This window comes from Pogona vitticeps, chromosome 5, assembly GCF_051106095.1.
Source record: "Pogona vitticeps strain Pit_001003342236 chromosome 5, PviZW2.1, whole genome shotgun sequence".
Classification (NCBI taxonomy): domain Eukaryota; kingdom Metazoa; phylum Chordata; class Lepidosauria; order Squamata; family Agamidae; genus Pogona; species Pogona vitticeps.
In genome coordinates this window covers 193,842,971-193,858,332 of record NC_135787.1, presented here as the reverse complement: position 1 = coordinate 193,858,332, position 15,362 = coordinate 193,842,971, and the positions used below count along the sequence as shown (strand labels likewise).

Sequence of the window (15,362 nt, the reverse complement as noted above, 5' to 3'; positions counted from 1 at the left end):
TCTGTATGCACCCCATGAGTCAGAAATCGGCCGCGTAACAAATGTGCCTGATGTCCCGAGCCTCTTTTCAGCCTCCTCCACACCACCCGGGTGGTGTGTGGGGTGAAAACTAGAGGGCAAAACGGAGGAGAGCAGAAAGAGCAACGGGGTAGCCTCTTTGCTTCCACCTCGGCTGCCCTTGGCTCACAGGACATTTCTATCTGTGACACGCGCCCAGGCGGCGCAGGGGGAGAGGCTGTGGCGGCAGAAAGTCCGGCGGGATGTAAAGAAAGGCAGGTCGGAGAGAAAGAGAAACGCAACCAGGCTGCTCAGGCCGAGATTGCAGTCCAGCCACTACCTTTCTTCTGCTAGTGTGGCCCCCAAGCCGAGTAGACCCATTGACGTAGTGGGATTTACACAGCTGTTAGCTTACCATTCAGTTGTTGATTTTGCGGGATTCCTGCAACAGGAAACGGGCCAATGTATTTCACTAATCACACGTTAAGACAGCGGTCCGTGTTGGAATAGCTCCAGTTTATTTTCTGCTAATAAACATCCATTCTCCCCCCCCCCAAAAAAAGACTATTTTAAGGGGGCCAAATATCATCTCTACCCTTTGCCGGCACAGAGGCCACCCTTTTATACAGGAATGTTGAGGAGAAGCTGAAGGTGGTGGGAGTCCCCACGGTTTTGCCCCAGCCGCGTGGAAGAGAAGCAGTCACGACAGCTGCTTGACCAGTCGCCACACAGCCCCACAATCCACTGAGCAGGAGGAGGGAAAACAGACATGCAGAGCCCGGAGTGCCTTTTCGGAACGGGACACGGCAGGGGTGGGGGCTCCGTCTTGAGTGGTCGGGACTCTTAACCGACGGAAGCCAAGATGACGTCCACGGGGGCCTCGGCGATGCTTCGGACGGTTACCTGCATGGTCACACCGTCGCTCAGGGCCAGCCTCGCCCTGACCAGCACATCTAAGCCGCCCCTGTAAACGCCTGCGGGCAAAGAAGGAAACTGACACCCCACGAAGGAGAAAGCCCACGCTGCCCCCCCCAGGAAAAAGATCCCAAACAACAGTGAAGACTCGGGCAGGCCGCCAGGAGATCAAAACACAAAGGCGGACTGGGTGTATGCAGATGCCCAGCCTGCTGTTTAGATCCTCCTTCACCCTGGGGAGACGAATATGAATCGTGGCACCACAGGCACCATGGAGGGCCATTCCCTCTCCCCCCCCCCAAACTGGCCATTTCACTCACCGTTCACAGCACAGAGCTGGGCTCCGTCATCGCACCAACCGGAAGAGCCCAGCCGGCTGTTCCCCGCCTCCCTGAGCAGCCGGCCACTTCAACATGGAGGCGGGGAGTCTCCCTGCTCAGCGGTTGAAGGGTCAGCTGCCTGGGGAGGTGGGGAAGAACCACCCGGGCTCCTTCTGGGATTTGTGCAACAACCACAACGAGCAAGCGTGTGCAGCGAACTGGCCAGTTCTGTGGTGCTGTGATTCATATTCATCTCCCCAGGGAGATACGAATATGGATAGCCCCAGTCTGCTGCTGTTTATAAACTCCTCTCCATTTCCCAGTGTTTACTCGGGGATTTAAGAATAAAACAGGACCATTTCTGAGGGCAAAGCTTGGGTTCCAAGTGGTATCAAAAAGGGGAGAACCAGTGATGCCATTTCTTAAAGCGGTCTTAAATGCTTCCTGCTGGAATCGTTGCCGAGGAGAAGCAGACAGATTACGAAACCCCACGCTTCACTGAAAGGACACCCATTATGCGTTTTGTTAACCAGGTATGAAAATAAACCACCGGCCCACATTTTATCTAAAACTATCCAGACTACAAAACAAAGAAGACCTTCATAACTGGTTATTAACTCAGTTATGCCTGAGCTTCATCGTGTTGCGTGTTTTAAGAGCAGGCCGGGAATGTCCGGATCGAACATATATATTTGGATCCATTTCGAAGGCTACACTCTACGCTTTACCCAAAAGGCATCTACCACCCACCGTACATGATCTGATACAGTTCCTTCCTCACAAGCAGGGCCCTTCTCTTTATGATCTGTGTGTTTAGCCCAGCTCTACTTCTAAGAATCTCTGGCTGCAGCAAGGGAAGAGCCAAGGGTGGTGCTTATATGCCACCCCATGGCCCTTAAAGCGCTCTCTGGGTGGTTTACAATTTAATGATGCAAGCTACGCCTTGCCCCTTCTCCCAGCAAGCTGGATACTCATTTTACCAACCTCAGAAGGATGAGTCAACCTTCAGTGGGCTACCTGAACCCGTTGGGATAGAACTTGGTCCATGAGTAGAGTCTTGGCTGCAGTACTGCAGTTTAACCGCCACACCACAAGGCTATTCTCAATTTCAAGAGCAGGAAACTCTCTATAGCATTCAGCAATCTCCTTACCAGCCAGGTAGAGGGTGTGGGAATTCTTGTTCTCCGGCACTTTGTCGGATCTCTCACAAGGCTGCATGCCGAGGAACTTCACAATGTTGTTGACAGCTTCTGCATTCAGAGAGAGAGAGAGAGAGAGAGATTCAGAAAGAGCTGGGTGGGGTGAGGCCTGCATCGTCTTAGGGACAAAGCCACCCACAGTTTCTCAAGCTGAATTGTAGACTTAGTTGTGAGACCGTGGCCAGCAGCCTCGGTCAATGGGGGAAGTCTAGGTGGCCTGTTCGTAACCAAGGACCTCAGGATTCCCTTTTCCCGACCTCAGCTAAACAAGCACACTGTGTTTCCCCGTGTCTTAGGTGCCAGAAGGCACAGGGGCCTTGTAGAAATTCTCATCCCTGAAACCTTTACCAACCACCCAGAGGCCTCATTTTACTGTTTTAGGTATCAGTGGAAACAAGCAAACTTAAATCTCCTGTCTTTTCTGCATGCGTAGAGTTAGTTCTAAGTGGGGATCTTCTCACCCTCCAGGGTTTTAATGCTGCTGAGTGCAAAGGTCTCCTCTTTCTCGTAGTCGTCTCCCACTTCCTCCCAGGCGGCGGCGAAGTTGGGCTTCAGGACCTTCTGAATGTGGTCGGAGAGCGTCAGCTCCAGATCTTCCAGCTGGCAAGGAAAGGAAGAGCGGGACTCTCAGGCGGCAGAAGGCTTGTCATTGGACAGATGGGATACCAAGCGCCCCAACCCTTCAAGAGGACCGGGCGTTGATCCGCTGGTGGATGGGGACGAGCAACTCGCAATCAAACTGGGACCCACAGGGAGCATGCATGACCCACAAGGAAGCAGCCCCGTTCTTTTGCTGGAGGCCTCCCTCCAGGAGAAAATAAAATATAAATAAATAAAAATGGGACCACCCTCCGCCCAATCTGCTTTGATTTGGGATCCCTGCCTTGAGCCAGGGGGTTGGGCTCAATGGCCTTAGAGGCCCCTTCCAACTCCATCATTCTATGATGTGTCTTCTCGTTTCTCTTGCCAGCGACACAAGATCTCTTCCAAAGGGAAACGGGAAGGAGGCCCGCGACGGGAGCAAAGGATGCTGAAGGGGTACAGTGCTTTACCCCAAAGGTTAAGGAAATATGGGCTCTCCAGAGGCCGCTCCACCATCCTTCCCCTCCTGACCCACCACTGGCCAGGCCAGTTGGAAGTCAGATGGGTTAGAGAGAAAGAAGATCTGGAGAGCCACAGGTTCTCCAGCCCTGACCCTACAGGATAGGGGCTACTTCACTTATCAATCAAAAGAGATGCAGCAGACGGATTCTGGAGCTACAACTGGCAAGAGCCTGCATCTTACAGAGAGGAGATGTTCTTCCCACTTGGTACAAGAAAGGGAACCTTGCCTGCCGATTCGCAAACTTGGGAGAGGTTTAGAGGAGGGAGAAGCTGGGTAATGGATTGGAAGCTTGCTGCATAAAACACACTGATATGCTACTGTATAAAAAGACAGTATAAACTGAATGAACAGTTTGGAACCTCCGTACATGGCAGAACACCCCGAAGTCTGCAAACAGGCAGGGAGGAAAAGCTGGCCCGTTTGATCTTCACAGGTAGGCTGACGGAGGATGCTGACCCCGAGGGAGACCCAGAGGGAAAGAATAAGGAACCAGACTTTCTTGGCTGTGGTGGCCTTTGGAATGACCGACCACCTCAAATTCTGCCTGGCTCTCTCCTTGATGACTTTTAAGAAGCTTCTGAAAAACATTTTTATTCCGGGAGGCTTTTCAGATTCAGAAGGCTCTGTGAGAGGATCCACCTTTCTAATATGTATTGCCGCCTGTTTTGTTTGGTTTTCATTGGCTTCAGTACGCGTTATTTAAGCGCTTGGTTACATTTAGGTTCTATTGTTCTGTGAACCGCCCAGCGTGATCACCGGTCAGAGGGTGGCTTAAGCAATATATAAATACCGTGCCGCCGCCGCCGTGTCGTGAGCCATGAGAAGCGTGAGCACAGAAGCTCCCTTACCACGTATTCGTCGTCATACCCGTCCTCGTCGGGGACTCCGCTGTTGGGGTCGCAGTCCCGCACGGTGAATTTCATGGTGCAGCTGAAGGTGCAGGCCACTGGGGAGGGAAGAGAAGAGGGGCAGAAAGGGGACCGTGAGCAGGATCTGGCCAAAACGACGACCGGGGAAGGAACAGAACCACCACACCTCCGAGACAGGAGAAACGCCGCAGGTGACGGAAAAGCTAAAGCCTGAAGCTTCTCGGGCAGGAGAGAATCTCTCCTGGTGAGCTTTGATATCCAACGCCTAGAGGAGATGAAGAAGTCAGCTTTTCCTCCCTGCCTGTTTGCAGACTTCGGGGATGCCAAAAACCACTAGAGGATTCCCTTGCCTGAAGCTGTGAGATCTCTTGCACTGCTCAATCCTGGCCATCCAAGTCGTTTACCTATTAGGGCACGGCTGCAGTATTTGCGAAGGATCTGTTCCAAACCCCCACCCCACCCCAGCAGATGCAAAAAAAAAAAAAAAAAAAAGATGAAGTAGCAAACCCTGGCTATTGCAGGGTCTCTGGCTCCCTTTAGTGGCTAATTCTGGTAAATACACCATAGAAATACATACAAATACAGTGGTGCCTCGCTTTATGATTGCTCCATTTAACGACGAAACCGCATTACGATGAACTTTTTGCAATCACTTTATGATGTTTCCTATGGGGGAATTTCGCTTTGCGATGATCGGTTCCCTGCTTTGGGAGAAGATTTTCAGATAGTTGATCGGCGGTTTCAAAATGGCCGCCGGGACGGATTCCTCGCTGCACAGGCAACGAAAATGGCCACCGTATGGAGGATCTTCGCTGGACGGTGAGTTTCCAGCCCATCGGAACACATTAAACGGGTTTTAATGCATTTCTATGGGATTTTTAATTTCACTTTATGACGTTTTTGTTCTACAGCGATTTCGCTGGAATGAATTACCGTCGTAATGCGAGGCACCACTGTACGTATTTCTATGGTTTTTTAATGTAATCTTTTCAGGAAGCGGGTAGGTGATTCTGCGGACAGAGAGATCCCACTGTACAACGCCTTCCTGTAGCCAGCGGGTGACAGATCAGTGGCTTGATGTCAAGCTCTGAAGGCAACCTGGGTGCCAAATCACAGAAATAACAGCTGTCCCCCGCCCCCTTGTACAAGGTTCTCGACAGCGGCCAAGCTTATTCCGGCCGTGACCCAGAAAAGCAGCATGAAATTGCAGCTGCAGACAGAAGGGGGCCTGGCAGACACGACAGGAGAAAACCCTGCGGGAAGCACCCCATCCGAGCAGCTAAAGAAAGAGAGAGCACCGCCCCCTTCCCCCGGCACCTGCAGTGGGGTCTTCGAGGGGGAGATGGACGAGCGTGTAGCACATGCCAGGCTGGTTGTAGGGGAGGCTCGGGGCCGGGAGGCAACGGAGCACGTCGAAGGCTTCCGAGGGCTCCATCTGCACAATCACCTTCTCCAGTAGCTGGTCGTTGAGGGTGTTGGTGCAATCGAACTGGGAAAGAGGGGGAGAGAAATAAAATAAAAGGAGAGAGATCAAGAGAGGGAGACAGAAGACGCAGGCAGCAGTGGCTTCCTTAGCTGGGTGGGGTGGGTTGCCCTCCCACCGGGTTGCCCTCCCACCCTGAAAGAGGACAGACTCTAGCCTTGGGCATGTCATGAGAAGTCAGGATTCTCTAGAAAAACGAATGATGCTGGGAAAGACGGAAGGCAGCAGGGAAAGAGGAAGAAAAAATGTGTGATTGCTGGACTCCCTAAAGGAACCACTGTCTTTAGTCTGCAAGAGCTGAGCAGGGTTGTAGGGGGGACAGGATAATTTGGAGATTGATCGTTCATAGGGTTGCTGTAAGTCAGAGGCAACTTAACAGCACACAACAAGAACGAAAAGCACGGCCATCCATCTACTGGGCGCCCTCATAACGACATAGGTCAGGTCACATCCTTATCCGGCTCATTCATTATCCACTCAATTCTTGGTTCAGACTCATCCGTGGCAATAGGGATCTGCGTTTCAGTCCCCAGCGTGAGACACAGCCACTGCCGTAAAAAAAAAAATATCATTTGGTCATTAAAAGCGGTCCCTAAGCCCCAGTGTAAAATGTTTGATTATTATGGCCTGCATGTTGGACAGGATAATTGTGGTGGCCCTTTTGTGTTTTCCTCAGGCTTTCTCACAATTTGTGTCCAAAAGATTCAAGGGGTTAGACAGCCTTTTAAAAGTCCTCAGCGCAGGAAGGGTGAAACTAAGATAAACCTGGGGTGGTGCGCATAGAGAGTGAAAGGCCAGGGTTCGAATCCCTACTCAACCATGGAAACTCAATGTGGGTGTGGAACTGGTAAACTGGTAAAACTCCCTTTTAAAGAGAAAGGTGGGGTAAAAATATTTTAAATACAGAAATAAAATCGCTCCTCGAAGAACCCACTTGCTCTGAACGTTGTTGGAGTTGCGAGATGTCGGTTCTGACGGGAGAATGAGGAAGGCAAGACACCCCTGGAGAGGCCCGAGGTCAGCTGGGAAGAGATGGAAGGGGCTGTGCAAGGCCCTGAACCTTGATCTCCATGGCCCAAGTTCCACCGAGTCTGCTAAAGCAGTCGTTCCCCAACTTTGGGCCTCCAGATGTTCTTGGACTTCAACTCCCAGAACTCTTGGCCAGCAGAGGTGGTGGTGGAGGCCCAAGGGTGGGGACCGCTATGCTAAAGGACGCCTGGCTTCTTACGAAGGGAGATGAGGAAGGGAGAGAGCAGAGCTAAGAAGGCCGACGGCTCCTTTTTTCCGAGACAAATGAGATGCATGGGATACGACACGCCCTGCGTTCCGCTCCGACCACCTGCCTCCCTCGGGCGATCACCGGGGCTTTGATTTTACCTGGAAGACGATGTGGTTTGAGAAGACGTGCTTGATGCACCGAACAAAATACTCGGTCTCGGCCTCAGTTAACTGGACGGGCTCGGATGACTTGAAGAGCGGGCCCAGGTTCTTGAACTCGGGAATGGCCGCCAATTGTTCTGAAGGAGAGAAAAAGGGGGTGAGGGTCAGCCTTGGGCCCCCCTCCCTTCGCTCTGCCCCTCTCAACCTCCTCTATAGGGAAGGAGCGGCAGCATTCAAAAGCTTTCTGTATTCTCCACCCCCCAAAAGCTGGAGCTCACGCCTGACCTTGGAAGATGTCGTGCCGGGAAGGAGCCACTTTCTCGGGCTTGCTGACCACCAGGGCGATTTCTGGAGAGAGGAAACCCAAACACCCGTTAACGCTTCCGGCCAAAAGCAAGACGACGACGATGCATGGAGAGAAAAGTCGGAAAGTTGCCCCCTCGTTTAAACGTGCCAAGCTCTGCCGGCTGCAGGCAGCGCACGGAAGCCGTCTCCGGAACAGGTGCAGAGGCTCAGGGGCTGAGGTCTTTGGGCTGGAGAGCCAGAGGTTGGGAGTTCGATTCCCCCCGCGGGGCCTCCTTGACAGGGGTGGGACCAGATGATCTTTAGGGGTCCCCCTTCCAGCTCCGCAGTTCTAAGATTATTATACTCCTTTCAAAGGAACTAAAAACCTGGCCTGCTCTCTCTCAAAAAAGACATGGAGACCAGGCATGCTGAGAACAGTGGAAACGGTCAAGGCCAGGTGTTTGCTTGGAGATGGGGTGGGGCAGCTACCTGAAAAGCCCTGCCCCCCCCCCCCAAATAATGGCTTGCTCTCCAGTTCTGGCTGGGCAGGAGACCCAGGCCGGGGGAGGGGTGATGGCCGCTCGTCTTATGCCTCTTGGAAGGAGAAACAGCAGTGGCCACTCTGCTTGCTTGCTTGCTTGCTGGCATAGGAGCGGAGTGTGCCTTCAGGAGGTGCCTCATCTGAGGGCTGTTACAAACCTGGCACTGCAGCCAGGCTGGCTGATGCTCAGCCTCTCCCAGGGCCAACCGCCTTCCGACCTCTGCCCCACATCTGTATTGCCAGATGTGCTGGCCAATCAACTCCACCATCCTTCCTGCTGGCTGCGCCGGCTGGGGCTCCTGGGGAGCCAAAGACCAAAGCCGCCAGAGGGACAGGGGATTCCCCCCACACACAGATGGGCGCCTGCTGTGGTTCGGTCCTTCGGGCACCCTGGAGTCTGCGCCCCGCCTCCCCCTGCAGGCACCCACTCAGGAGGAAGAGGCAGGGCAGGGACGCCAGGGCGCCCGAAGGGCCGAACCACAGCAGGTGCCCCTCTCTGAGTGCCACCCCTGCCCTAAGCAGCCCACGGGGCCACACGGGCCAGACACCTGGGTGGACAATCCATCTCATCCAATTGGATGGAGACCAAAAAAAGACAATGGTATACTTTTTTAAAAAAATTCAGAAGTTGAATGCCACCTCTTGTGATTTTAACCAGGCCCACCAAAAGCACAACACGACGCAACCAAAATGCAAAAACAAAACAAAACAGAAAAGCCAGAGCAAAACTGGGGGGGGGGGGGGAGGGAAGACGGAAATCTGACCCTTACCTGATTTCTGCTCAAAGATGGGGGCGGTGGCCAGCGGCACGGACCGCATGTCGAAGGGCTTCTCCGAAGGCTCCAGCGTGTACTGGTGCAGCGCCTTTTCCATCCCTGGGATAGAGACGGTCAGACCTGGAGGACACAAGGCCAGGCAAGGTGGGGAGGGGGTGGGAATGGGACTGAAATCAACCCAGTGAATGATGCCTGCAGAGGCAGAAACCACCACGTGTGCGGCTCAAGGAGACGGCGACAATGATGACTGCGGGCTTGCTCTGGGACACCGAGGACGACCTCCAGAGCGTCCAGAACAAGAAAGAGAGAAACAGAGCATGCTTTCTGGAGAAGAGCTCCGAGTGACCCTCTTTAGGACCCCGACCGGCGACCGGATGGCCTCTGGATGCTCTTGGGATGAGGCTCGGATCGCACTGATGGCATATAAATCTAGCCCATGGAAAGGATGGAGGGAGCCTCCGGAGGGCTGCAGGTTGCTTATCCGTGCCAGAGGCAGCGAAGAGTCCATTTCCTGCCCCAAGGCAAAGCCAAGCAGCCTGATCTGTTCTAAATAGAAGCACCGGCCTCAACCCCCCCCCCCAGCTCTCCTTCTTCCTGGTTTCGCGATCCAGAGCAGGACCTCGGACGTACTGGCCCCCTCTCCCCCTGAAATGCCCTCCCAGCTAAGGGCAGGCGCACCCCTTCCTTTCTCTCTTTTATCTCTATCGGAGACGTCTTCCTGTTTGATCAATGCCTGCCCCCTTTTCAGTCATCCCTCTCCTTCGGATGATTCACTTTGGGGTGTTCAGTTTAACCCCCCTGGCAAAATCTTCAACACGAATGGAGGAATGCGGGCGGCTACATTGGGGGAGGGGGAACCAGGAAAGGATTATCCGCGTGGCTAAGGGGCCTGGCCAGCAACCCACCGTTGAAGATGTAGGCGGCGTTGAGAGCCAGCTGCCTCTGCTGCAGGACGTTCAGGTAGAAGGTGGCTCGGTCGCGGACTTCATCGTCACTGTCCATCATGCACCTGCGGGGCGGAGAAAAGACCACCGTCAGCAAGACGAGGAAGCTCAGCAAGAGCATCAGGGAAGCCGTGTCCCCGAAGCACATCCAGAGCAAAGGATGCTTTCCAGGTCACTGTGTTCAACCTTATTCTCAGAAGGGTGTTCGGAGGCAACGAGGAACGCTTGGCCGGCCTGGGGAGAGGCTAGGAAAACAGGCTCAAGTCGTTTCAAGGGGAGATATTGGGGGGGGGATCTTGGTTTTCTTGGACTACGACTCCCAGAATCTTGCTGCATGCAGGATATTGGGAGCTGTAGTTTTTTAAAAAGGTCACGTCTCCTATCTCTGGTTCTCAAGATTCAGTCCAGAGGCGGCCAACTTGGGTAGGCCAGGGGCACAGTTTTTTCTGCCCCAGGGACTTCTACAGCTTCACAAACTGCCAAAAAACTTTTTAAAGGATCCTAGAAGGAGCAGAAAGAGAGCAAAGTGTGCTGCTTCTATACGGCTCCCTTCTCTTCCGGCAAATTCACGGCCGACGGGGATTCTGGGCTCAAATTCAGACGCAGGCCTCCTGGCGTAATTCAGCTCACCCACCCACCCGTACACATTCCCGTCTAGGGTTTCGGATGATTTCGCAGGCGTTCCTGACGAATCTACCCGAAAGGAGCGGAGGACAGCCCGGCCGTGAAAAGGACGCGGCTTTCACAACTTGACCTGCTGGAAGACCCACCTCTGCAAGAGCACGAGGACGCTGGGAAGCAGGCTCTCGTTCTGGGCCCCGAACTTGGCCAGCGCGCTGACAGCCGCTGCAGGGAGGGAGACAAGAGGCGTGAGCCGAAGGGAAAGCAAACAGCCCGGAAGGAAGCGGCCACGGGGACCCCCTTCAGCCACGGGAAGCTCCCCAAGCTCTCCGGCCAGCTTCCTCCCCCCCCCCCGATTCAGCCACCAAAAGGCAGGCGGGCCTCATCCTGCTTGGGCGCATGATAGCCAGCCCCCTGCACCACTACCTCGGATCCCATTTTTGTATGAAAGAAAAAAAACATCACCTCTTGCATCAAAACCCTATTGTGAAAATCCATGTTGTAGGTCATCTGTTGCACGTCCAGGGGTGTGCGAAGCCTGGCGATGCCAGTGTCTCTGCGTGGGGCTCAAACCGTACCCGTTGGTGCCAGGCCAATCCAAGTGGCCTTGGGTGTTTTATTTGGTGTTATGCAAAAACCCCTCAGGCCCACACCCTCTTTAACCTCTGCGGACTTCCCCCAGGGACACTGCACACCGGTGGAGCGGAAGGGCAGCCGGCCAGCCAGCTTCGGCGAACTCACCTGCCCGGACCGCTTCGTTCTCCAGCACGACCCGGTTAAAGATGAAGCGGATGTACTTGGATGGGGAGGGGGTCCGGGGTCCCTCCTTGCCGAGGAGGTGGAGGATCTTGGTGGCCAGCACCGTGTGCTCGCAGTCCTCGATGAACTCACAGAGGTGGGCCAGGCCGGCCTCCTTGCTCTCCGGGTTCTCCTCGATGATGCTGATGATGCAGTCAACGATGGCCCGCTTGTACTCAAAGCCGCCCTGGGGCCCCGGGAGACAAGAGGTGGGGGAGACCGCTCAGGAGACGGGCTGCAGGCCGGGCCCTCTGCCCAGGCCAGCAAAGGTCCCCCTGCCTTAGTGATTCTTGGGAAAGACACCACCAGCCGCCTGCAAATCACCGCAGGTGGACAACACTCCGTCGGTACTTCCTCATCGGCAAAAATGATTTTTTTTTAAAGCTGAAAAAGCTCTCTCTTCCATCCGCTAGTGGCCTTGTTGAAACAAAAGCCACTGAATACATTTCAGCCATCAAGCCTCTGAAATATTCCTCCAGTTAAATTTAATCCAGCTAAATCTGCCTCCCGGGCTCCCAAGAAGGCAAAAGGGAAGACCTTTCGGAAGCCTTTTTTAAATTTTATTTTAATGGGGTCGGGATGTGCTGGACGACAACATCTGGCATCTAGCTCACAACCCCTGAGAGTCTGTCTCCCTGTCTCTCCACCCACTGATGATGTCTTGTTGAGCTTAAACGGTCGGATTCTCTCCCTGGGAAAATCAAGACGCGCTCCATTTTTCATGAGCTTGCCTCAAGGAGCCACAACGGCTGCTCAGTCTCACCCAGGCTGTGGGGAGTCCAAGGGGTTTGAAGCGCTGGCTTACAACAGTTAAAGCACATTTTAAACAACCGTTGGCTTTCTTAGGGTTCCTGCAAAACATCTTCATCTTTTTTTATTTTTTTGCATCACTCCAGGGACCGACCCCACAAGGACTGAGAGGTCATCGACAAATACTTTAACTGACAAATAAAACAGGGGCTAAAGTCCTGTCGGGCAACTCCGTGTGGAGCTAAATGGCAGCGATGTTATCTGTGACAAACTGCTGCTCTCTTTAATTTAATTTAGGGTTAGGGTGAAGTTAAAGCTTCCAATATGCCACTTCTCATAGTCCAAGGCTCCCCCTTTGGCTCCAGGGAAGCCTCCGGGAGCCTCGGGAGGAGGAGGCCGAACTCCCGTTAAGACCTAATGCAGTGGTCCACAACCTTGGCCCTCCAGATGTTTTTGGACTACAACTCCTAGAAGCCTTCACCACCACCTCTGCTGGCCAGGATTTCTGGAAGTCCAAGAACATCTGGAGGCCCAAGGTTGGGGGCCACTGACCTAACATTTGCTCTCACCAAGACTGGGACCTGTAAGTGACACAGTAAGAACCATGTGGGCTGTGGGTAGGGGGGTGACCCTAAACCCCCCTCCCCCAGTGCTGGCCCCATGGGCTCTCCGGCGGTGAAGGCAACTCACATCATCGCGAAGCATGTTGGACAGGAAGGTCATCATCACACTGTGTTTCCGCGGGTACTTCTGGCACAAAGCGCTGATGGCTTGGACAACCACCACCTGCAAAGACAGCGCCAGAAGGAGCCTCGAGAGGGGCGCCAACTCTCGCTGGGGGAGGGGACCCGGGGAAGTTGCCTGGGAAGGGGGCAACCTGAACCCCCAGGGAGCCGGGGGGGGGCAAGAGCCAGGAAAGGGACAACCGGAGAATAGGAGTTCCCACCCAGGGCCCACCCAGACCCGCTAAGGCACCGACGGGGGCGGTTTGAATCCGTCCTCACACGACTGGAGCACCTTCAAGGCAAAGCCCTTTTTCTCTTCAGCCAAGCATCTTCAGAGGACAGGAGTCAGAACTCTGTCTGTGTTCTGGTGCAGTGTGTGGGATAGTTGAGCCACCAACCAAACTCAACTATCCCACACGCTACACCAGAACACAGACAGAGTTCCTACTCCTGTCCTCTGAAGAGGCCCATGGCCACAGAGACTGGCGAAACGTTAGGAAGAACAACCTTCAGAACATGGCCAAAGAGCCCGGAAAACCTACAACAACCATTAGATCCCGGCTGTGAAAGCCTTCGCAAATACAAGGGGGGGGGGGGTACTGCTTGTCAGAGGGGTGGCCTAAGTACCTGAATACAGCAAAACAGGTACCAAGTACTCTGAGATAAATCCAGTATTTCCACCTAAAACAGACCCAGGGAATCCATGGGAATTTGTTAAAAGCAACATATGCTGCTTATAAACTTCCCCATAGCACTTAAAGCATTCTCTGGGGTTGACAATCTAATTATGCGGGCTACACATTGTCCCCCCCCCAACTCCCCAGCAAACTGGGCCCTCAATTTGCCAGCCTCAAGAAAGAGGAAAGGTGGCGTCCCCCCTCAGGCTGGCTACCTAAACCCTGCAGAACTGAACTCAAGATTGTGAGCAGAGTCTTCACTGCAGTATAACCACTGTGCCACAAGGCTCCTGTTAAGTTATTAACTTGCTAAGCTGCATCGCTTCAAGTCTGGTTTTAATTAATCCTAGGATATCATCACCATCTTAGAACTGCAGAGCTGGAAGGGATCCGGTGGATCACGGAGTCCAGCCCTCGTCAAGGAGGCCCAGCGGAGGAATTCGAACTCCCAACCTCTGGCCCCTGAGCATTCCAGAATCCAGACTAGTCTTTACTAAGGACCCAACTTATTCAAGCCGCGGAGCCTTCCAGGTTCCTGGAAGTTTCCCCTCCCATGATGGGGAAGCGAAGGAGAACAAGGATCTGGCCAAACCACCTCTCTTTCTCTCTCTCTCTCTCCCCCGACCCCGACCCTTTGCCCAGGAAAAGTCTGCCCGACGCCCAGGAAAGCCGGCGGAAACCCCACCACCACCACACACACCTTGAATTCATCCGATATCTCAGAGACGAAGGAGGAGATCTGCTTCATGAGCCGGTCCACGCTGCTCTCGCTTCCGGTCTTCAGGAGGGTGGTGATGGCCAGGGTGGCGATGCTCCGGTTCGAGTCGGTGATCAGGTTCTCCAGGTCCAGGTTGCAGGCGGTGACGGCCGAGGGGTGCTTCATGGCCACCTGGGAGGGCAGCCAAAAGAGCGACTGTACAGAGAATCCCGCCAGGAGAAGTCTCCTTGGTCTTTGCCGTTCGTACCGGCGGCCCTTGGGCTGGCACCGGACGACGCAGGGTCAAGCCCCGGGTAGGGTACCCAAGGCTGGCCAGGGTCGCCCGGCCCCAGCAAGACCCACCCCCTGTCTCTGCACCAGATGGGAGACTATCGCACCCCTCCTTCCAGCTCACACGGACCTACGGAGGCAGCCTAAAATCCTGCTGTGACCACCCAGCTCCGGGGATTTTGAAGCAGGTTAGGGATCAGACTCTGGAGAACGAAGATCCAAACGGCTGCCGAGGACACCCTTATTAAGAGGGTGTGTTTGGGCAACCGGTGCCTGAATCTGCTCCTTAAAAGGCCGTCACAAGTGCTGTTGCTCATGGGGGCGACCCGTGTTTTGGGAGCCAGGCTTCCTTGAAAGAACAAGAGGGGTTATTGGGGGGGGCAGTGGTGGCTTCCAGGGTTAGAGGAACCACATAGGGGCTGGAATGGGGCTGCTTCTACCCCAAACTTCAACCGCAACAGTCATGGCTCTCTATGGTGCCAGAGCGTGCCAGAGTGCCCTCGTGAACCACAGAGATGACAGGCAAGCAGGGCAGAGTGTCTTCTTTCCTTCAGAAGAGGAAGGGAATGATGGTGCCCCCCCCCCACATGCCCCATGTTGGTGCAATGACTGTTTTTTTTTTAGCAGCGGCGCTTGATGGCCGTGGCAAAGGGAAGCCTGTTGGGGGGGGGGCCCTCTGTGCAGCCCCTTCGTAGGCCCGGCGTCCAGCCCTGTACAAAGAAATGTGGCAGCCAGGACTGGGTCACCAGCAAGGGCTAGAAGAAAAAAGACCCCAGGGCGTGGTGCTCCCAAAATCGCTGGCAAAGCCAAAAGTACGGGAACCACGTCGGTTCTGCTGCGTCGGGCTGGGGGCAAAGACGGAGGGGTTCAGAATCGCTCACCTTGTTCAAGGTCCTCACAGCGGCATATCGTAGGACAGGCTTGGGAGAGCTGCAGAAGAGCTGAAGCACTGGAAGGAAAAGAAGCCTGGCTGAGTGGATGGTTTGGAC

General features: G+C 54.3%; 1 protein-coding gene across 1 annotated transcript in view; it reads right to left on the bottom strand.

Annotated features, from left to right (window-relative positions):
• Positions 1-492: 492 nt before the first annotated feature.
• Positions 493-15,362, bottom strand: part of COPG2 (coat protein complex I subunit gamma 2) — a 37,612-nt gene continuing 22,742 nt past the window's right edge. The window contains exons 11-24 of the mRNA XM_073002462.2: positions 15,255-15,322; positions 14,086-14,274; positions 12,674-12,769; positions 11,177-11,420; positions 10,585-10,660; positions 9,776-9,879; positions 8,865-8,990; positions 7,554-7,616; positions 7,266-7,405; positions 5,723-5,894; positions 4,385-4,482; positions 2,893-3,031; positions 2,384-2,482; positions 493-971 (exon numbers count right to left, since the gene is read on the bottom strand). Coding sequence (XP_072858563.1) covers positions 841-971; positions 2,384-2,482; positions 2,893-3,031; positions 4,385-4,482; positions 5,723-5,894; positions 7,266-7,405; positions 7,554-7,616; positions 8,865-8,990; positions 9,776-9,879; positions 10,585-10,660; positions 11,177-11,420; positions 12,674-12,769; positions 14,086-14,274; positions 15,255-15,322 — 1,745 coding nt within the window. The 3' untranslated portion in view covers positions 493-840. The remainder of the gene's footprint in view (positions 972-2,383; positions 2,483-2,892; positions 3,032-4,384; positions 4,483-5,722; positions 5,895-7,265; positions 7,406-7,553; positions 7,617-8,864; positions 8,991-9,775; positions 9,880-10,584; positions 10,661-11,176; positions 11,421-12,673; positions 12,770-14,085; positions 14,275-15,254; positions 15,323-15,362) is intronic.